Genomic DNA, 20,294 nt, shown 5'->3' on the forward strand with positions numbered 1-20,294 from the left:
ACCCCCCCGGACCCCCTCCTGAGGAGGGGGCCCATCCTAAACCCCCCCGGACCCCCTCCTGAGGAGGGGGCCCATCCTAAACCCCCCGACCCCCCCGGGAGCCCCCAGTGTGATGTGGGGACAGCCGGCGCCCCGGCGGTGTCGGGCGGTGTTTGTGAACTGCATGGGGGGACCCGCACAGCGGGCCCGGCCCCGTGTGGGGGCTCAAGCGAGGGGCGCCGGGCTCCGGCCCTCTGGGCTTTATTATCCGGCGCCCCGAACCCCGCGGCTGCGGGGAAACAGGGAAGGGGAATAAGGGAGAGAGAGGGAGGATAAGGGGGACAGCGAGGGTAGAGGGGGGCACAGGAGAGCATGAGGGAGGTTAAGGGGAGCCGGCGTCGAGATGGGCAGGGAGGATGAGAAGAATAGAGGCAGGGGTCAGGGTTTGTAAAGGAGTGAAGGGGTATAGAGGGAGGCCGGGTGTGGGGGAGGAAGGTGTAGGTATGAGACGTAGAGGGGGAGTAGAGGGGGGCTCGGATGGGGTAACAGCGAAAACAGGGGGAAGGAATGGAGGAAAGAAGGAAGGAAGGAAGGAGTGGGGGGTCGAGGTGCACAGCGGGGCAGAGAGAGGGAATGGGGAACTTGGGAGGAGGGGGAGAGGGGTAAGGGGTAGGAGGGGGAGGAAACAGGGATAGAGGGGAACCTCACCTGGGCCCCACCAAAGGAGCCCAGACCCGCCACCGCTGCCCCCACCGCGTCCTGAAGGCGCAAATGGCGGCGGCGGCCCCTTCCGGGGTTTAAATGCCCTCGGTCCCGCCCCGCGCAGCCGCCCTGGAGCCCCGCACACCTGGGCCGGCCCCGCCCCGCCCCGCACACCTGAGCCCGCTCCGCTCACCCGGGCCGGCCCCGCCCCGCGCTCCGTGGCCCTGCCCCCCGGGGCCGGTACCCCTCACCTGGCTGGGCTCTGTCCCGAGCCCCAAAACTCAGGGTTTGGGCTCAGTGAGCAAAGCCTTAAACTGCCTGGATGAGCCTCCTTTCGCCCTCCGCAAACAGGACTGGAGGCTGTTTCGCAGCCCTAAGACTGCCCAGGTGGGGCTGGTTCCAAGGGCCAACAACGCAGCACTTTGAAGCCCCCCCCCAAAAAAAAACCCACCCCCACAGGACTTTGTCTCCATTTCTGAGGGAAAAAAAAAGCCTGATTTATTTATTTCAGGACCCTAAAACAGGCCAAATGAGCCTGGTGCCCACAAACATGGGACTTGGTGTCTGTTTCTCAAGCACGAACACGCAGGACCCTCTCTGAGCCCCCAAACACGGGCCTCGGTCTCTGTTTCCAGGTGCCCGGCTCAGCCTCATCCCTTTCCGAGCCCCTTTCCTCAGCTGGGGCGGGCGGTGCCAGCCCAGCACCTGCCGGGGCTCCCGCAGGAGCGGCGGGGGCCGGGCGGTGGCGCCGCCGGGGCCGGGACCGCCCGCGCAGCCCCGGAGCTCCGCCCCGCGCAGGCGTCGCTGGCCGCCGCCATGGCGGAGAAGGCGCAGAAGAGGTGAGTCCCGCTCCCCCCCTCGATCCCTCCCGGTTTCCCTTCGATCCCTCCCACAACCACCCCGGGACGCGGCGTCCCCTCCCCGCATCTCCGCCCGGTCCCTGGGCGGATCCCCCGTGACCGCCCCGTCGCTCCCCGCAGCGTGAAGATCGCGCCGGGAGCCGTGGTGTGCGTGGAGAGCGAGATCCGCGGGGACGTGACCATCGGTAAGGGCCCTGTCCCCGACCCCGGCCCTGTCCCCCCCGCCGGGTGCGGGCGCGGGGTGACGCCGGGCTGTCCCCGCAGGGCCCAGGACTGTGATCCATCCCAAGGCCCGCATCATCGCCGAGGCGGGGCCCATCATCATCGGAGAAGGGAACCTGATCGAGGAGCAGGCACTCATCATCAACGGGTCCGTGCGACACCCGGGGGGGGCTTAAACCCCCGGGGAGGTAGAGTTTATTTTAAAAAAAATCACCCAATTTCGTGGTTTTGTGTATATGTGTGGCACTATGGCTTGGGGAGAAGCTATAGAATCACAGAATTATCAAATGTTAAGTGTTTGAAGGGACCTTAAAGATCATCTCATACCACCCCCCCTGCCACAGGCAGGGACACCTTCTACTAGACGAGGTTGCTCCAAACCCCGTCCAACCTGGCCTTGAACACTTCCAGGATTGGGGCAGCCACTATTGCCCTGGGCAACATATTCCCTGTCACAGACGAGATTTTCTTACATTTATCTAACCTAAATTTCCCCTTTTTAAGTCTGTGCCCATTACTCCTTGGTCTGTCACTCCAGTTTCCTGAGAAAGAGTCCTTCTCCAGCTTCCCTGTAGGCCCCCTTCATCAGCAACTGAATGGTTGCTAAGTCCCCCCTCCGAATCTTTCTCAAGCTGACAGAGTAGAGGAATCCTAATCCTAAATAGTCTCAAAATTCCCACAGTCCAGCTGAATTGGGTGGGATATCTGTGGCTTCAGAGCTGCCACACAGGACACTGGCATCTTGATCTCAGACATGGAAATGTGTTCTTCCTTCTTGCAGGTATCCAGAAAATATAACCCCGGAGAGCGAAAATGTGGAGCCCAAGCCCATGGTCATCGGCACCAACAATGTTTTTGAGGTCGGGTGCTGTATCCTTGCTGTGCAGTGACAAACCACCAGACACACCGTGCTTCTGGATCCCTCCAGGGGGAAGCATCTGTGGGCTCTGTCGGGGTTCAAATAGCCCAGGGTGGGCTGGGTGGTGGTTTGAAAATGGCATCAGGGGTTTTCACCTGTTGAAAAAAAGCAAAGCATTTTACAGCTGTACTTAACCCAGACCTGTAGATTCCCAGGCGATGAAGGTGGGAGACAACAACGTCATTGAATCCAAAGGTAATTCTCAGCTTATCGCCTTCGGCCCTGCTGAGATTTTGCTCCTGTAAACACCGTGGGGATGACTCTCACAGGGATTCCCCTCTCTCCCTCTCCCTGGCAGCGTTTGTTGGCAGGAATGTGATCCTGACGAGCGGCTGCATCATCGGGGCCTGCTGCAACGTGAACACCTACGAGGTGATCCCGGAGAACACCGTCATCTACGGGGCCGACTGCCTGCGGCGCGTGCAGACCGAGCGGCCACAGGTGCGTGTGTGACACGGGGACACGCTGTCACCTCCCGCCCCCCTGAGCCTGTTCCCTCACCTCGCCTGCCTCCCTTTCCAGCCCCAGACACTGCAGCTGGATTTCCTCATGAAGATCCTGCCCAACTACCACCACCTGAAGAAGACCATGAAAGCCCCGTCCACGCCTGTCAAGAGTTGAGCATCCACCTGCTGCTTCCAGTGCCGGGTGTTTGGTCCTGGGAAGCGCTACACGCTCCGGGAAGTCCCTCATTCCATCAAACCATTTCTTGCTTGTTTGTGTCATTTATTTATCTTCACCGGGAATCTCGGACCTGCTTTGAGTCTCTTGTCTCTCACGCATTAACTCTATTGTTCGTGCTGTTTTGGGAATAAAATATCCCCCGTTCTGCCGTCCGAGGGAACCGCAGCCCTTTGACTGTGCGGGGTGCGGTGCCTGGGTCACCCCCGGTGCCACCTCCCCGCGCCTCCCCCGTCGCGCCGGCAGAGGGCGATGTGACCCCGCGCTCCGCGGGGGTCCCGGACCGCATCCCGAATCCACGCGGACCCTGGGCCGGGAAAGGCTCCACGGACCCGGTGCCACCCTCTGCCCCTTCCCCCGAAGGCTGCTCCCTGCTCGGATTCCCTCCCAGAGGACCCAGAGCAGAGCTGAACCTTCTCCACTCGTTCCACTGGAGCCTCGGGACTCGCCATGCTTCCCAGCCATCCCCCCAGAGTCCCTAGCTGTTCACAACTTCCCCTTCTATCCCTGGATGACACAGTCCAGCGTCGTGTCCCAGCACAGATGGACATCGATGCTGCAGCAGAAATTCCTGTAGGAAAGAGAGATGGGGGAGAGCATCAGCAACCACCACAGAGGAAGCCCAGGACATGGGGCTTTGGGTTGGGACCAGGGGTTTCAAGGCAAGGAAGCGGCGCAATACCCGCTGGAGCCAACTGGATTTTCACTCCAAGTCCAGTTTCATGGCTACCAAGATTCCAAACCTCCCCTTTTTCCGGTTTGTGATTCCAAACTGGGTTCCGGCGCTGATGGGGAACTGCAGCTCTTCCCCAAAGCTGAGTCCAAATAAGGGTTGTGAATAGTGTGAATATTGTCTCGCCTGCTGTCCAGCCAGAGCTTTTTGTGGACATGCCCGTGGAGGGGGAGGAAACAACGGGAGATAAAACGCATCTCCACATTCTCCCTCTGCTGAAAACCTACCCCGAAAGCCAGAGGCTTCAGCAGATTTGGGTGACTAGATCAGTCCCTGTGCTCTAGATTCCCTCTGGGAGTCAGCTGCCCTTGTAGCCAGACACTTCCCGCTCCCACAAATCCAGCTGGCGCAGCTCATTTCCACCTCCTCCCGTCACGAGAGGTTCTGCCCTGTAAATCGCTGCTGCGGGGAGGCTGCAAACCTGTGGGTGGCCAGGCTGTGTCCCCTGGGCAGCCGGCAGGACACGTGGGCAGCTGCCCCCAGGTCTGTTTCGGGCGGTGAGCTGCAGAAAGGCGAGCCGTGACCTTAAGTGCCCGTTGGGAACGAGCCCTGTGCCATGGGCAGGATGTCCCGGCGTCACCTCCGGTCCCCGAGCATTGTGCGGAGGCAGCACCTGGTCTGGACACAGCTGCTGGTCTCCACTCCGAGGGTCTCCGTCACGCTGCTCCAGAGCCAGGTGCAGCCCTGCGGGACCGCAGCCCCCTCCGTGGGGCTGTGCAGGGCTGGAACGACCCGACACCGAGCACTAGAATGAGGTGTGCACGATACCAGGCCCAGCACAGACTCAGCAAAATCCCAGCCTAAGCATGAAGCCTAAATGCAGTCCCCGGGCCAGGCAGGGAGGGGTTGAGCCCCCAGGTGGGGCTGGTTGAGGTGATGAATCCCCACTGGTCCCTCCACTGCCCCCAGCCCTGCATCGGGTGTCCCCAGCACTGTCCCCTCCTCTGCCCCACAGCCCTGATGCATTCACGTCCCTGGGACTGTGCCACATGTCCTCAGCCTGTGTCCTTGTCCTGTATCCTTAACCTTGCGTCCTGTGTCCCCAGCCTATGTCTCATGTCTCACGTCCCAGGACTCTGTCCCATCTGCCCAGCCCTGTCCTATACCCCCAGCCTGGGTCCCATGTCCCTGAGACTGGGTCCATCTCCTTGTCCTCTGTGTCCCCAGCCTTGTATCCGGTATCCCCAACCCCATGTCCTAGACTGTGTTCTGTGTCTCCAGCATTGTCCCGTATTCCCAACTCTGTGTCCTGTGCCTTCTGTCCTGTGTCCCCAGCCTTGTGTCTTATGTTCCCGGCACTGTCCCATCTCCCTAGCTCTGTGTCCCGCGTTCCCAACCCCGCAGCCACGCGTCCCCTCGCCCACCTCCCGTATCCCCGACCCTGCGCTCCTCCATCCCCCCGCGCCCCGGTCCGTCCCCGCCGCTCCGCCGCGCCCCCGCCCCGTCCCTCCCCGGCCGCGCCGCCCCGCCCCGACCCCCCCGCCGTCTCCGGGACCAGCCTCCAGCGCCGCCCGCCCGGACGCGGCTGCCGCCGGCGGGACGAGGAGCCTGGCCGGTCGCACCATGAGCAGCGTCCCCGCCGACAGGGAGGGCGGCCCCGCCGACACCAGCCTGCCCGAGGAGGAGGTACTGAGGGGACACACACGGGGGATTTGGGGCGGGGGGGGTCCGGCATCCCCCTTCCCACCCGCGATCCCCGGGGGCTGCGCTCCGCGAGTGCCCACGCACCCACGAGGGATGGGGGGTCCGCGCCGGGGGGGTCCCGTCGGCTTCCGCGGCTCCCGGTACCCGGGGCTGCGGCGGGGGCGACAGGGACGAGCGGCGGGAGCACATCCCCGTTCCCGGGGACGCCCCCATTCACCACCCGCATCGCCCCGGGGCGTCCCGCACACGCCCCTCCGCCGCGCCGGAGGGAAGCTGAGGGCGCGGGGAGCCCCACTCGAGACATGGATCTCTCCGGGGGCCGTGGGGGGTAAACCCGGCTCCCCCCGGTGCCGGTGCCGGTACCAGTGGGTACCGTGCATCCAGCGGCCGCGCATCTCATTCCCATGGGTCTCAGCCCAAAGAGGTCCAAAACGCTCCCATCCCCACGGGAGACCAACCCCACACCCCGCCACGGTGAGAGCTGGTTTTCTTCATTCCAGCCGCAAAGTTCCTGGTTTTGCCCGTGACCTTGAGATGGGAATTTGGACTTTGTGAGGGCGAGAGCGGGAAGATTCCTATCTGAGACCTCCTCTTCCTCCTCACCCTCCACCCGCTGGGCTGCTCTGGCAGGTCCCTGCTGGCTCCCTGCTGGGGTCCCTGGTCGGTGGCCACCGCAGCTCCATCGCCCGCTGTCGCCTGCCTTCATTTGCTTATTCCAGAGGTGGTTCTGGCTTCAAACTTCCCGAAGTTTCCTAAATAACGGGGAGTTTTTTTCACTGGTGGCCTTGCGGGGTGTGTGGGAGATAATGCTGCAGCTGTGGCTCGGCTGGGCATGGCAGTGGGCGACATCCATGGAGGCCTGCTGCCTTTTCCAAAAGCATGGCCTGTACCGTGCTGGCAAAGGGCAGCCCTCGCTCTGCTCCCGGTTGGACCTGGAGGGCCTGGGGCTGGCTGCTGCGCTGCTGACCCTTGGGGAGCCCCTCACCCGGTGATGCTGGACATGGGGAGCCTCCGGAGGGGACGGCTGGGAGGTGCCAGGGACACCCACGGTGCCGCGGACACAGGAGGAGGGCGATGGCCACTCATGCCTGCAAGCTGGGCTCCTCTGGTGCCAGGCAGGTATTTTCCCTGCAGGAGTTTTTCCAGCCCAGGCTGGAGGAGCCGGTGCTGTCTGTTTGCTCAAGCGCAGGGGAAGGGGGTTGCCCAGCTACTGTGTCCCACCTCCCCCCTCCCAGGGCTTGCCCTCCAGCCTCCTGTTCCTTTTGTAAAGAGGGAGAAGCAACCCCCATCCCGGGGAGGTCAGGCAGGGTGCTGCCAGGTGGGAAAAGCCTCCACTTCAGCCCCGCTCTTCGTGCCTGCTCCTGGCACCCCGGGTGGCCTCCCCGTGCCTCTCCTCTGTCCCCCCGGAAAGGACCCCCCCCGTGCAGGGGAGCGGTGGGCCAGGGGCTTCCCCACGGAGGAGCCAGAACAATTTGGGAAGGCGGTCACGTCACTTGGGCCGGGCGAGAACGGCATGTAAAAGGCTCGGCGGAGGCCTTATTTGGTAGCGGAGTGGCTGCGGAGAGCCCGGCTCCTGGCCCTCGTCTCCGTCCCATGCCAGATCCCTCATCCCGGGGGAACCGTGTCATGGGGAGGGGACCCCAGGGATGGTTTCTGGGGGGGATGTGCCCAGCGAGTGGATAAAATTTGCCCCCGTGGCCCCTGGGTTGCATCCCCCCGCGCTCCTGCTTCCTTTCCTCCTTGAAGCGTGGGGTCCGGAGGGTTTGGGAGCAAGCTGCAGGCGGGACAGGGCCGTGTGTGACCCCCGCCTGATCCCGCCGCTCCTCCGCTCTGTTGCAATCTCCCATCTGCTCCCTTGGCTGCTCACTGCCTTTTCCTCTGCCGCTTCCTCGTTCCAGCCCCGGCAGCTCTGGACTCGCTTTTCCCCAAGGGCTGTTCCTCTCCTGTCCTTCACCGGACGTGAGAGAACCGTGACTCTCCAGGGAAGCGGCTACGGGTGGCGAGGCCGGAGATTTTTCCCGGTCCTCCCGCATGCCCCGGGCGGAGGAACCGGCATCCCGCGGCCTCAGCCTTGTTTATGTCGGGGAGTTTTGCGGGCTGAAGGCATGCGTACACACAGCCCGGGAATCTAAACCCAGCCGAGGAAGACGCTCCATTAGCCAAGAGACTATTTATGCCAGGACTAATCCCGGCGGGGCGGGAATGCACCCCGCGCGGGGGAGGCAGCACCCCGCTTTGCCGGGAATGGGAGGGGAAGCCCTGCTCGCCCTGTTCCACGGCTCGATGGCAGTCCCGTGCCATCGCCCTTCAGCTCCCGCCGGGATCCGGTGCCTCCCCGGCGGCGGGCAGTCAGGCGGATAATCGGCTGGTGGAGAATTAAAGCGAGCCCCGCTGGAAGGGGCGGACGGACGGACGAGGGACGGGAGCTGGGCTGAAGGAGGCGATTAAATGCCTCGTGGATGAATCACCCGGACGCCTCCCGCCTCCCCACGGCCTGTTAACGTTTACCGGGGGTGGTTTGGGCAGGGGACCGGGACCAGGACCAGGACCATGCCGGCAGGGCACGGCCGCTGGGGCACCTGGCATCCCTGCGGGCACCGCCATCGATGGGGGTCTAAGCCAGGCAAATGCCTCCCTGGTGCCTCCTTACCTTCGGGAGACAAACCTGGCTTTTAGCTTCATGTGAGGAAGAGGAGGGCTGCTGGCACTCCATCACGGACCTCTCCATGGTGGGGTCAGCCTTGACCCATGCTCTGGAGACCCCAGTCACCTCCTGGCCCAGATCTTTCCCTCTCCTTGCATGTCCTCAGCCCTGACCATCCCAGCAAATCCCCACAGACCCTTTCCAGCATCCCTTAAACTGTCCCAAGACGGGACGCAGAAATTCGGGGACAACAGAATGGGATGGTAGGATGCAAAGGTGAGAGGGACAGGCCAGAAGGGGGATGATTTCTGAGGAAGAGGAGAGTAGCAGAGATGAAGAGCAGAATTCCTGCTGGGACAACAAAAGCCAGGAGGGGACAAACCAGGAGTGAGGCAACACTGGTGGGATTCAGCAGCTCTGGCAAATCTGGGAGTTGTGGGGTACAGAAGCAGGAGCAGAGGAGGACTGTGGAAAGGGACTTGGAGCAGTCCTATAGCTGCCATCCCCATGGAAGGAAGTCGAGGTGGTTACCTTTGAGCTCCTCCTGACTTAAAAAACATCTTTGGTTTCACCCCAAATTTTAAGAAGGAGAAATGAAGAAATGCTCCACCAAAAAGAAACTGAAAAATGTTTGTACAGCAGAACTGAAATTAAGCTGCTCAGGCTGTCCAAAAAGACCGTGGGGTTTGGGCTGGGGGAATCCCATGCTCCAGCGCCCTTTAATCCTTGCTCAAGAGCTGTAGGTCTGGCTCCATCCCAGGACTCCTTTGGGAGCAGGTGCCATGCCTGATCCACTTTCCAGAAAGAGTAATTCTTCCCTATGGAAGAACATATACTTCCCTGCTGCCTGGCAACTTCTCTGATAAGCCTTTTTTTTTTTTTCCTGCTTCAGGGCAGGATTTTGCCCTAGGAGTGTTTCTGGTAGAGGATGGGGACTGAATCCCTGGGATCTCTCAGCACAAGAAAACCTCGAGCACCTCCCTGCGGGCCAAAGCTCCCCTTCCATTTAAGGGCAGGAGTAATATTTCTGCCTAGAACCTTTCCCTTGGCAAAAGGATATCTGCCCAGCCTGCTGGGATTATCCCCAAGGATGCTCCCTTGCTCTGCCAGTCCCACCTGCTTGTTACCCAGCAAAAGGATGCTGTTTATGTAGGACCTACTCAAACATCCCTGGGGCTGGGTACATTTGCAGGGTGCAAATGGGGAGCACCCAGGAGCTCATATCCATCCCCTGTCCCAGGCCCCAAACACCCTTTTGGGGCTGGAATCCAGCTGGGGGGTCCTTCGGAGCCCTTCTCCCTCTTGCCGCTGTATAATCTTACAGATTCAAACTTGGCCAACCCGCGTTTGAACTTGCAAAGAAAACAAAGTCATTAGAGAAGCCCTTCCTCTGTGGGGCTGAATTTTGGAGGGTTCCTTGGGATCTTTCATCTCTCCTGTCTCTCTTCCATGTTGCTTTGGAGATAAATGGTCTGGCGGGCTTGGGCATGTAGGGTTTGGATTTCAGGGATGCGGCAAACTGGCAGCAGGTTTTCCCAATTCCCCCCCAGCGGAGCAGTCGCCAGCGCCTCTGGTGTTTCCTGAAGCTCCCCAGGGAGAAGAGAGGCAGGAAGCCAGGGATGGCTCCAGGGATGATGACAGGAGACACCATGCAGGGATGCTCGGCCTCCTCGGGATGCAAACCCACCTGGGAAGGTGGATGTGTCTGGAGAGCCAATTCCCTGGATAGCAGCCGTGCTCAGGCAGACCTGGCTGAAAGGGAATATTTTTTCCCTGAGCAAAGGAGAAGTTTGCTTTCTTTAGGTTGAATTTCTTGGACACAAGGGGAGATCCTCCAGGTGAATCCCTCCCCAGCCCCTGCCAGGAGAAATTCGGGCAGTGTCTCCACTGGGGGATGGAGCAGCACTGAACACTGTGGGATGCTCCATCACTCCCGGTCTCAGGAGACAGGCAGAAGACTGGGAGGGGTCTCCTAAGGTGCTCTGGGGGGCTTCCAGCCCACTGGGGATGGTCCCAGTAGAGGGGACATGCTCCCCGGCTGTGCCTGCCTGCAGCGCTGCCTCAGGAAGGTGTGAGGACATCCCTGCTCCGCTGATCCCATCCAGCCTGGATGCTGGTACCCGCAGGGATGCTGATGGTGATGATAATGCTGGTACCCAGGATGGGTATCACCAGGGCTGTTGACACAAGGGCTATGTGCAAACAGCTCGAGTACCTTTTGTTATTTAATGGATATAGGTCAGCCAGAGGTTTTGTTCCACAAAGCAGGAATGTTTGCTGCTCCCAGGCTGGGAGATGGGGGAGATAGCTTATCTGCAAGAGAAAGAAGAAATGTCAGCAAAAGAATAGGCCTGGGCTGGCTGTTTCTGGCTGTTTCCCATGTCTCTTTCCCAGGGAATGGGGCAGGCAGGGTGCCTGGCCAAAAAAATTAAATAAAATACACTGAAGTTTTCCCCTCCTCCAGCCCAAAGTGTTTGGATGAGATTTTGGGGATGAGGAGAGGAACAGCAGGGTCACTTCCCCACACTGCTCTCCTAGCTACGAGCTGGTTGTAAAGCAAAACCATTCCCACACGGGGTTTGCCCATCCCTGAGGAACTCCACATTCCCCCTCCGGGTGGTGGGAGCAGGATTTCTCCCAAACACACCAAGTTTGAGAATGCTGCACCATGACAAACATTAGATACACCCAGAAAGGGTTAAAACCCCTTTAAAAGGTGACTTTTACAAACCAGGGACAAGCTGCTTAAATCCAACCCCCTCCAAACCAGGGCCATTCCTCCAGGAGGAGGAGTTGGCAGTTTGCTTCTCCCAGTCCTTAATGAGCTGCTGCAATTAAACAGAGACAATAGGCATTGTCTGTGGAGTCCTGCATCACGGGAGTGAGAAATCCTGTTTGCTGGGGTAGGAAGGTGCTGGGATTCTGCGAGTTTTTTGTCCTGGAGAGCACTTGGTGGGGTGAGGACAGGTCTCTGTTACCTTTCCATGGTGCCTTAGCAGCTTCCTCTATGTCCACCTGAAGGATGGGGACACCCATCCCAAAAATTCAGCATCACTCAAGCATGGCTTAAGGCTTTTGTCTGCCCAGGAGGTTCCCCTTGAGCTGGCATTGTCCCTCTGGCTGTGGGAAGCGTAGTGTATCATCAAGTTAGGGATGAGAGAGGGTCCCCAGGAACCTCCTTTCTTCTTTTCCAGGTGAGGACACTCTTTGTCAGTGGGTTGCCTCTGGACATCAAGCCCCGGGAACTTTACCTGCTCTTCAGGCCCTTTAAGGTATTGAACTGGGGAGGGAAAGGGAGGCTGAAAGCACGGGGCTGGCCCTGCCCCAGTCTCATGGCCCCAAACCACTTGCTGGGATCTGGGAGCCCACTGGTTCTCCTCAGAAAGTCTTATTCAGTCAGTTAGTTCAGTTATTACTATTTAATTGTGGGGATCTCCACCAAACACCCTTTTTTATCCTTTCCTTGCAGGGGTACGAAGGGTCTCTCATCAAACTCACATCCAAGCAGGTAGGAGCCGCTCCAAATGGGGCAACCATCCCACCGTTCCCTGGTACCACCATTCCCTGGGGTGAGGGGCTCCCCCCTCTGCTCCCCACCAGCCTGACTGACGCCTCCTGTCCCTCCTCCACAGCCCGTGGGCTTCGTCAGCTTCGACAGCCGCTCCGAGGCGGAGGCAGCAAAGAACGCGCTGAACGTGAGTGTGCCTGGCCCAGCCACTCCATTTCTCCCTTTCCCCCTTGTTTCTGTGTCCCCAGATACTCTCTGAATTCCTTCACCCCAGGGATGTGCACCTCCCATGCCAGCTGGCCCCATGGCAAATTTCACTTTCTTTTAGCAACTCTGTGAAGGTACCTGAAAATAGTCACAAGCAGAACGGTGTGGAGCCGGTTCTCTAATTCCTCCCCAGCTCTCCCTGCATTTTGGTTTGGGGTTGTTTTTTTTCCTTGTCTTCATTTTCAATGTAAAACTTTTTTTTTGGCTCCGCTAATCCCTCTGGATAAGAGCTCGGCCTTGTGGGATGCCGACTGCCAAATATGGTGCCGATGCTAAAGATGCCGGAGGAATGTGAGCTGCCTTGGGGCCCGGCAAATTAGCTCATTTCAGGGCTGGAAGTTGAAAAAACCCATAAATAACGAGGAGTTATTTTTGCTGCGGGGCCGGCACGCGGCGGTGCTCGCCCACCCGCCGTGCCTCCTTCCCTCCTTCCTTCCCGCAGGGCATCCGCTTCGACCCCGAGATCCCCCAAACGCTGCGGCTGGAGTTTGCCAAGGCCAACACCAAGATGGCCAAGAACAAGCTGGTGGGCACCCCAAATCCCAGCACCCCTCTCCCCACCGCCGTACCTCAGTTCATCGCCCGGGAGCCCTGTGAGTACCCCCTGCACTGCCGGCAGGGCTTGGGTTGGCAGGCACCTGGGGTTGCCCCCATCCTTGGGAGAACACCTTATTCTGGGAATGTGATGTCATGCAGAGATCATGGGTGGATGTAGCATGCCAGGCCTATGGATGCTGGAAGGAGCAGGAATACTGTGAGGGGGTGGCAAAGGGGAATACCGGGTCCAACTGGAAGCAGTGGTACCTGCTTGCTGTGTGGTGGCACATGCTGGGGGTTCCCAAAGGCATCTGCTGGTGCTGGAGAGGACCTGGGACAGGTGACAGCAAGCCTGGCATGGTGCCTGGGAGCAGGATGAGGTCTCAGCAGAAACCTTGGCAATGTCCTGCCATGAGTGCAGTTTCTGCTTCTGGAAGAGCTTCTCTCGCGCAGACGCCGGCTCCTCACCTCAGGTGTTGCACATAGGCATGAGCTGCACGCTCTCCTCTGCTGGATCCCTGGGATTACTGAACTTCTTGGAGACAACGACCCCAGCCCTGGCTCCCTCAGCAATGCTCCCAGCCCCATAGCATTGCTCACTCTGTGTTATCCCAGTGGGCGAGTTCCGTGTTGGCTTTGCGGGTCGGCTCTTGGTGGTGGCATCTCACACATTTCCAGGGGCAGCTCTGCTCCTGCCTGGGGGGAGAAGGAAGGAGGCAGCGAGGGTCGCAGCCCTGTGGTCACCATTAACTCTCCCTCTTCTTCTCTTGCAGATGAGCTCACAGTGCCTGCACTTTACCCCAGTAGCCCTGAAGTGTGGGGGCCGTACCCTCTGTACCCAGCGGAACTAGCACCTGCTCTACCTCCTCCTGCTTTCACCTATCCCGCTTCGCTGCACGCCCAGGTAATTCCGACCCATCCGCCACCACCGCTCACCCTCCCGCCCACCCCAGACCCCCTTCCCCTCGGTGCTCGCCGCACCACTAACTCTGCCCGGCTAACAGGCACTCACTCCCCGCTCCCCGAGATTTAGGGAAGGCTCCCAAATGGAGTTGAACGCTGGCAGAGGTCCTGCCTTTCCCCAGACACCTCTCTCTGCCTTCCTACTTTCACTGGTGCCCGTGGTAGGGCAGGTGGGGAGGGAGGAGGGAGGGATGGGGATGCTCTCAGGGTCTGGACCATCCCCAGTGCTCCTGGCCCCGAACCACCCATCTGGCTGCCAGTGTGCAATGAGGGCTCCAGAACCCCTGGCTGCCCCTGGACCATCGCTGGGATGTGGCCTGCTGTTGATGGGGTGCGAAGCCAAGCAGCTCTCACGGGGAGCAGAGGGAAGCGAAGCGCAAATGGAGGATCCATCTTTTATTGACGAGGTGCTGCCTTGTCACAAGCGCTTTCTGCCGGCTGCCACTGCCGGTGGCCCCCGAAGGCAGCATGTGGCTGTTAAAAATTAACCATCTGCCTGGGAGAGGAGCAGGGGAAAGAGGAGGAGAAGTGGAAATGGCGGAGGAAGAGGATTTCTTTGCAGTGCCAGCCTTGCAGCATCATGGGGGTGCTGGGAAGGGACCCCTGCCACAAGGGAGGAAAGGGCAGCTACCTCTTCAGCATCCGTACTGGACATCATCCCAGCTTTTGCTCCTTGCTGCCGGCTCCAGCTCAGTGGTGAACAGGAGGAAACAAGAGCATGGCAAGAGAGATGCCAGATAAACTGCATTCCAAAGGCTTTTGGCCTTGGCCCGCCGGGATTGAGCCAGGTTGTCCAGAGCCACCATCACTGGGAGCTGGAGCAGCCAGGGGCTGGTTTGAGCAGGAGGGTGAGGAAAAGTGCTCAGTGCACAAACCATGCGCAGCCTTTGGATGAAACTCCAGCTTTTTGGGCCCTGCTGTTCATAGGAAGAGCGTTGGTAAATATTATTGCAGCTACGTACTTGCCTTGTCAAATAACTGCTAACAGACAGCACCTGCCCTGCTCGGGGAAGCACACAGACAAGGAAACAGCAGCGTATGGAAGCTCTGAGGGTCCTTTGGGAAAACCCAGGCCGAGACCTGATGTTAGACAAAAGCAGTATTATCTGATGTGAAATATCAGCATGGTGGGGAGGGTGGTGGTGGCACCTTCCCATCCTCCTGTGCAGCTGCTGGTGTTGTGGGTTTGGTGGTGGGGCATTGGAGACAGGTGCCACCATCCAAACTGGAGCTGCTTTGCTGGATCCTGCAGACAGTAGCGGGACCAGGAACTGCAGGATGGATGGGGGGGATGGCTTGGGAGTTACCTGGCAGAGCACCGAGTGCCTGCACACCAAATTTTGCCATCTGGTATTTTCTGCCCTGTTTCAAGTGGGCTTTGCAGGAGCTAAGAAGGATCTCACTCCTGCTCAGTGGGACCATGGTGCTGCTGTCCCAGCTCCATCCTGCTGGAAGCAGCGATGCCCGGGGCTGTGCTCAGCCCCAGTGTTACTATTGGAATTGGCGCTGGGATGTCTGTACTGCTGGTGTTCCAACCGCCCTCCGCCCTGTGCCTGGGAAAAGCCAGGAAAAGGGAGCCCAGACGAGGCCTGATCTTGCCAGGGTGGGCAGCCACCCCCTTCTCACCTTGTGTCCCCCTTGTCTTTGCAGATGCGCTGGCTCCCTCCCTCCGAGGCTGGTTCTCAGGGCTGGAAGTCCCGTCAGTTCTGCTGAATGCCGGGTGAGTGCCACTGTCCCGCTCCCATCCTTCTGTGCTGGCTGGGGGCCACCTCCACCTTTACCCTGGGCTTCCCCCTCTGTGACTCCCGGGGTCTCCAGCAGCTCAGGGTGGGTGGCCACCTTTCAGCAGACACCCAAAGTCTCTCCTTGTCCCCAGAAGGGGATGTCCCTGCCATGACTCACCCCAACACTTTCCTACGTGTCCTGGGGCTGGAGGGAAAGGCACCATGCCAGAGGGGGGTGTTGTGATGGAAAAGAAGGCAGCCCCAACACAATCACCTCATTAAACCTTAGGGAAAACTATCCAGGCAGCCCGGGGTGGTGGGGCTGCCAAAACAAGAAGCACAGCCTTACTGAGCACCCGGCTGCCCAGCAGGAGGGAAGGACCAATCCCATTCCATCTCGGACCTCTTTGGATGGAAAAAGCCTTGCAAGACATGCTCTGCAAATAACTTTGGCCTTTGTGGATAAATAAACAAAGGGGACTCAAATGGAAGAGGGAAAAGAGCCTCGGTGGACACTGAGCACCGCTTGCCCTGCAATCGCAGCCTGCCTGGACCATCCTAGCTGGGAACCATCCCTGCTGGGAAGCCTCCTGCTTTCACACCCACCTGTGGAGAAACGCCAGTGGATCCAAAGCTCTGGCATCAGCTGCCATGCTCACATGTGACTGCTCTGCCCATCTGCCTGGCGTCTGTGGCCTTGTGCTGTGGCCGCGAGGTCACTCAGCCGGGAGGGCAGGAGGCCCAGCCCTGGCTGCAGCCGGCCGCAGACTTGGATCCATAAAGAATTCACTGACTATTTTAGGTCCAGCAGATAAAAATAGGGAGCAGCAGGGCTTTGGGAACCAATGGTTCTTCAAAAATATGCAACACGCCAATGTTTCCAGATAAAATGTAAGCAGAGATATGTTTTGGAAGGGGAGATGAATCCCTTGAAACAGGTCCACCAGCCCAGGAGCCACAGTGGGTGGCGATGATGGAGAGTCAGAGACCTCCTGTTTCCCTTCCAGGCTCCTCCAGCTGGGAAGGGCACAGCCCAGTGAGGGTTTGGCTGAGGGCCTGGCTCTGTCTGTATTTGCTGCCTGGAGCCCATCAGGGCGGGGCTAATCACAGAATCAGTTAGGTTGGAAGAGACCTCTGAGATCACCAAGCCCCATCTTTGGCTGAACACCACTAACCTGCAAACTGTCCCCTCAGGAAGTGCTGACTCCGGTCACTGTGCAATCACCCCTCCCCACAGCACACTGACCTCAGTCCCCAGTGCCAGCGTCCCTCACTCTCCGCTGCGTCCTCCCACAGGTCTCAGGTGTGTGATGGTGGCCTACAGTCAGTCTTGTGGGTATTAATGGAGTCTTCCAAGGCGGCTACTGGGTTGATGTGCTCTCCACAGGACTTCAGTGTGCTGGTAAGGACGCAACCCCGTGGACTTGGCTGCTTTGGGAAGGGGGCAGAGGAGCGGGGAAGCCAACACAATATCCCTGAACGAATAGGCAGGGAATAGGCCCCGAGGTTGGCACGACCCTGGGGCTGCTCCAGCTGCTGCCCTGCAGAAACATGGCTCTGCCATTCCCGCCTTTATCACTGTTATCTGGGGTGAGAGTTTCCACAGCCAAGGAATGCCTCTCGGCTTTGAATTACCCCCGCTAATCTCATCTCCGTCCTTGCTTCCTGCCTTGGATCAACAGAGACTGAATTCCACTTAAGTGCAAAATTCAACTCGAACTTAACTCCCAGCTTCCCAGCTCAAACCCCAGGGGCTACAGCCAATGGGAGGAACAAAGTGGGATCAGTGGGGTTCTTAATGCCTGGGATGAGACGGTCTCTCCTCGCAGGCATTTCCCACCTTGCCCTTTTCCTGCTAATTAACTGTCCTTAGAGCATGGCCCTGATGTGGATATCCAAAACAAGCCTCCCTCTCTCCTACCTTCCTTCCTTCCTTCCACTAAGGAAGAGATATTAACTACAGCCCTTTTTCCTCCATCACAGCTGCTTTTTTTTTTTAACACCTCTCTTTGTTGTTTCAGGCTTGAAAAAAACCTCACACAAGTTTGGATTCCTCCAAGACTTTCCCACAGCCTCTATCACACATCTGCTCTCCTAGAAGAAAAAAGAAAAACATACCTAGTAATAATATTTTCCTCTTGTACACTGTATATTTGTAAGGAAGAGTGTGTTACTCCCGAAAGCATGGTTTGACAGGCATTGTTGTAGTGTTTGAAAAGGCTTTTCAAACGGAACCATAGGAAAGCAGACTACAAAAAAAAGAAAAAACAAAGGAAAAAAAAAACCAAAACAAGAGCAAGTATTTTTGTACCAAAGCTCCTCAGGAGGACAATCTTACACCGGGTCGGACCACAGGTTTTGTGCTTGACTTTTGAGATGCATACAGAAGAGTCTTATTATCCCCTGGGCCCATCAGCTGCATGTCAAAGGCACGATGTTCACGTGTGAGGATGTCGACACACACGATGTGGGTTTATAGGAATTGTGCTCCCTCTGGCACAGGAATTGTGCTCTGGCCGTGCTGGCAAGGCGTCTGCAAATACTACAGTATTACTGTTCTCTTCCCAGTTGCACCAAATGACAAGCAGGCAGGACAATCAGGAACTTTCTTCCGGTGTTTTTTTACCTTGGGGCTGCATTCATAGCTGCTGTGCAAAGCTTCCGTGGGGTACAACGGCTCGGATCAGGGATGGGCGGACAGCCCACACATGTAGCAAGGTGACAATTTGCCTCCTCCTCCTCCTCCTCCTCCTGCCATGACTGCTTCAAGCTGTTACAGGCAACGTAAACTGCTGTATGAAAGAACATACTGACAAATCCTTGGTTTGCCAGCTTCCTCGAGGTTGGACACAAGTCCTGAGGGGCTTCCCATTATGCACTAGCCTGGCCTGGCCCGGCCTGGGGTTTTAGTGCCGATGTTACGCTGGTCTGGCTGCTCCCTGCACGGCATTCCCATGTTTCCATGTGCAAAGATGAGAAAGGGAGGCTGCCAACATCCTCTACAGACATAGAGTACCAGTAGAGAGACTGCTTGACATATGAGTTCTCCTTGCTCCAGGAGGAATTTGGAAAAAGAACAGAGCAAACTGACCCCAGACCTCTATTAGGTTTCGGTTTCTTGCAAAGGGAGGCGCAGAACTTCTCCTTCCATTGCCTTTCCCCCTGTCTCCATTCCAGCTGCAGGGAACACTGAGCTCAGCTGCTGCCCAGGCCTCGCCATAGCCGGTTTTTCCCAGCTGTTCGTGGCCTCGTTAAACATCATCACCTTTTCCTTTCTCTTTCCTCTTGTCCTGTGGGTGGGCCAAAATAAGATGGCTGAGATTCTGGCAGTCAGGGTGGGACAGGGGGATGAGAAAATGGGATTTTTCACGATCAGAAACTGTCCCGTTGGGGTCTTCTGTAAAAAATGGGACTGATAAAAGTGATGTGAGAAGAAATCAAATCCAAGACAAACCTCAGAGCGGCTCTAAAAGGAACGATACCAGCGTTCCCAAGCGACAGACTAACTCTTTTAGCAAACTATTTCCTGTACTTTGTCTCGTGGAGAGGAGAGAAGCTTCCACATTGTCTACTCTGCTTTTGGAAATATGTTTAAAGGTACTTTTCTATTGTAATTTTTTAAAAATAAAACCGGTGATTATTATAAGTTACGCGCAGAGTGTCGTTGTGTGCCGTCTATCTGGTTAGGAACAGGGAGAAGGATCCCAACACACCCCTCAGGGCCTTGGCGAACATCAGCCTCTTTCCTCCCTCGGGAATAGTTGAAAGCACTGTGAGGCTCCTGGGTGATTTTTCAGGGCAGATGCCATTGTCCTGTTTGGCTCTCTTGGATATCTAGGAAAGCTCCAAAATCCAGGCTGGAAGGATCAGCAGGCTTTAAAGAAATTACTCCAAGTTTACAAAGATGTTATCGGTTAGTTTTTAAACCTACTAATCTTGGCAGGGAGCACAGGAGCTAGGACGCAATTTTCCATGAGCTCAGCCTCGGCTGGGGCAAACGTAACCTAGAGACGAAGGGCCAGATTAGCTCTGTATTTTTTTTAACACGCTGGGAATTTTGAAAAACTCAGGCTTGTAAGCCCAACCTAGAAATCCCTCCTCCTTTCTCTGCTCTGCTCCCACCCCGACAAACGTAACCATCACCCCCAGGAGCTTCAGCCAAGAGGCCAGGCTTCAAAAACAAAGTGCCAGGAGCAAGCTCCAGCTTAGCAAAGGCAGCCTCGAAAACGGGGTGTAAAGGACAGGATTAAAAAAGCTACAAGCTCCAGGGTGGAAGGAAGAGGCACGGCAGTTATTTGAAACCCCCGGCTGGCAAGGATGAGTTAAGCCCTTAATGTTGGATGTTAATCCCGCTGTGGCCACCGCCACCGCGAGTCACAGCTTTCACAGCTTTCCTTCCGAGTTGCATCCAGGGGAGAGGTTTGTTGGCAGGCACAGGGGAGGAAGGGAAGGGAGCCACAACAGTGCTGCTCAGCCCAAGAGCTGCTCCGAGCAGCAGCAACTGGCCAAAATCTCTGTCCCAGACACCACTTTAAGGGACACACAAATGTTTTTGGGAGCAGATTCAGCAGCAAACATCCTCCAGCTAAGAGAGCCATGAAACATGCACACATCCTCCTGGACTTTGCCTGAGTGTGGCATCTGCTCCCACAACTGCCCTGCAAAAGGAAGTGGGGCCTTGCCCAAAATATTTAACCTCTTGAACCATTTTTTTTTTTCAATTTCCCCCATGAACCAGCCTGTTTTTGTCTCTGTGCTGATGAGCATTGCCCTCATCAGCAAGGGGCGGGAGCAGCACGCTGCTCGCCCGGCCCCGGCGTCCCCTTTGCCCGCGGTGACCTTTCCCCATGCGGCTGGGGGAACATTCCTTCCCTGTGACCATCGCGGCGCTTACAGGAAGGCCCGAGCTGC

General features: G+C 57.8%; 2 protein-coding genes and 1 long non-coding RNA gene across 6 annotated transcripts; 2 read left to right on the top strand and 1 right to left on the bottom strand.

Annotated features, from left to right (window-relative positions):
• Positions 1-1,434: 1,434 nt before the first annotated feature.
• On the top strand, positions 1,435-3,518 carry DCTN6 (dynactin subunit 6). The gene is made up of 7 exons (XM_042026854.1): positions 1,435-1,520; positions 1,662-1,726; positions 1,806-1,911; positions 2,545-2,633; positions 2,830-2,877; positions 2,981-3,123; positions 3,205-3,518. The coding sequence occupies exons 1-7, from the start codon at positions 1,498-1,500 to the stop codon at positions 3,301-3,303; spliced, it is 573 nt and encodes a 190-aa protein (XP_041882788.1). The 5' UTR covers positions 1,435-1,497; the 3' UTR covers positions 3,304-3,518.
• On the bottom strand, positions 3,399-5,451 carry LOC121663953. Its single transcript, XR_006015827.1, has 3 exons — positions 4,324-5,451; positions 4,046-4,178; positions 3,399-3,934 (listed from the first exon to the last, which is right to left on the bottom strand). It is a non-coding gene; the product is annotated as an uncharacterized LOC121663953 (long non-coding RNA).
• Positions 5,452-5,595: 144 nt separating this feature from the next.
• RBPMS (RNA binding protein, mRNA processing factor) lies at positions 5,596-19,033 on the top strand. 4 transcript variants are annotated; one of them, XR_006015829.1, is made up of 9 exons: positions 5,601-5,722; positions 11,579-11,656; positions 11,854-11,892; positions 12,017-12,079; positions 12,602-12,752; positions 13,470-13,600; positions 15,310-15,379; positions 16,680-16,785; positions 17,405-19,033. XR_006015829.1 is itself a non-coding variant. In XM_042026858.1 (8 exons), the coding sequence occupies exons 1-8, from the start codon at positions 5,660-5,662 to the stop codon at positions 17,408-17,410; spliced, it is 576 nt and encodes a 191-aa protein (XP_041882792.1). In that variant the 5' UTR covers positions 5,599-5,659; the 3' UTR covers positions 17,411-19,033. The 4 variants fall into 4 exon arrangements, 3 of the variants coding, with proteins under 3 accessions (XP_041882793.1, XP_041882792.1, XP_041882791.1); XM_042026858.1 differs by lacking the exon at positions 13,470-13,600 and having other exon boundaries at positions 5,599-5,722; XM_042026857.1 differs by lacking the exons at positions 16,680-16,785; positions 17,405-19,033 and adding an exon at positions 15,755-15,832 and having other exon boundaries at positions 5,600-5,722.
• The last annotated feature ends 1,261 nt before the right edge of the window (positions 19,034-20,294 follow it).

Source organism: Corvus kubaryi, unplaced genomic scaffold (genome assembly GCF_017639235.1).
Source record: "Corvus kubaryi isolate FWS band 111438036 unplaced genomic scaffold, C.kubaryi_AGA036_p1.0 37292, whole genome shotgun sequence".
NCBI lineage: Eukaryota > Metazoa > Chordata > Aves > Passeriformes > Corvidae > Corvus > Corvus kubaryi.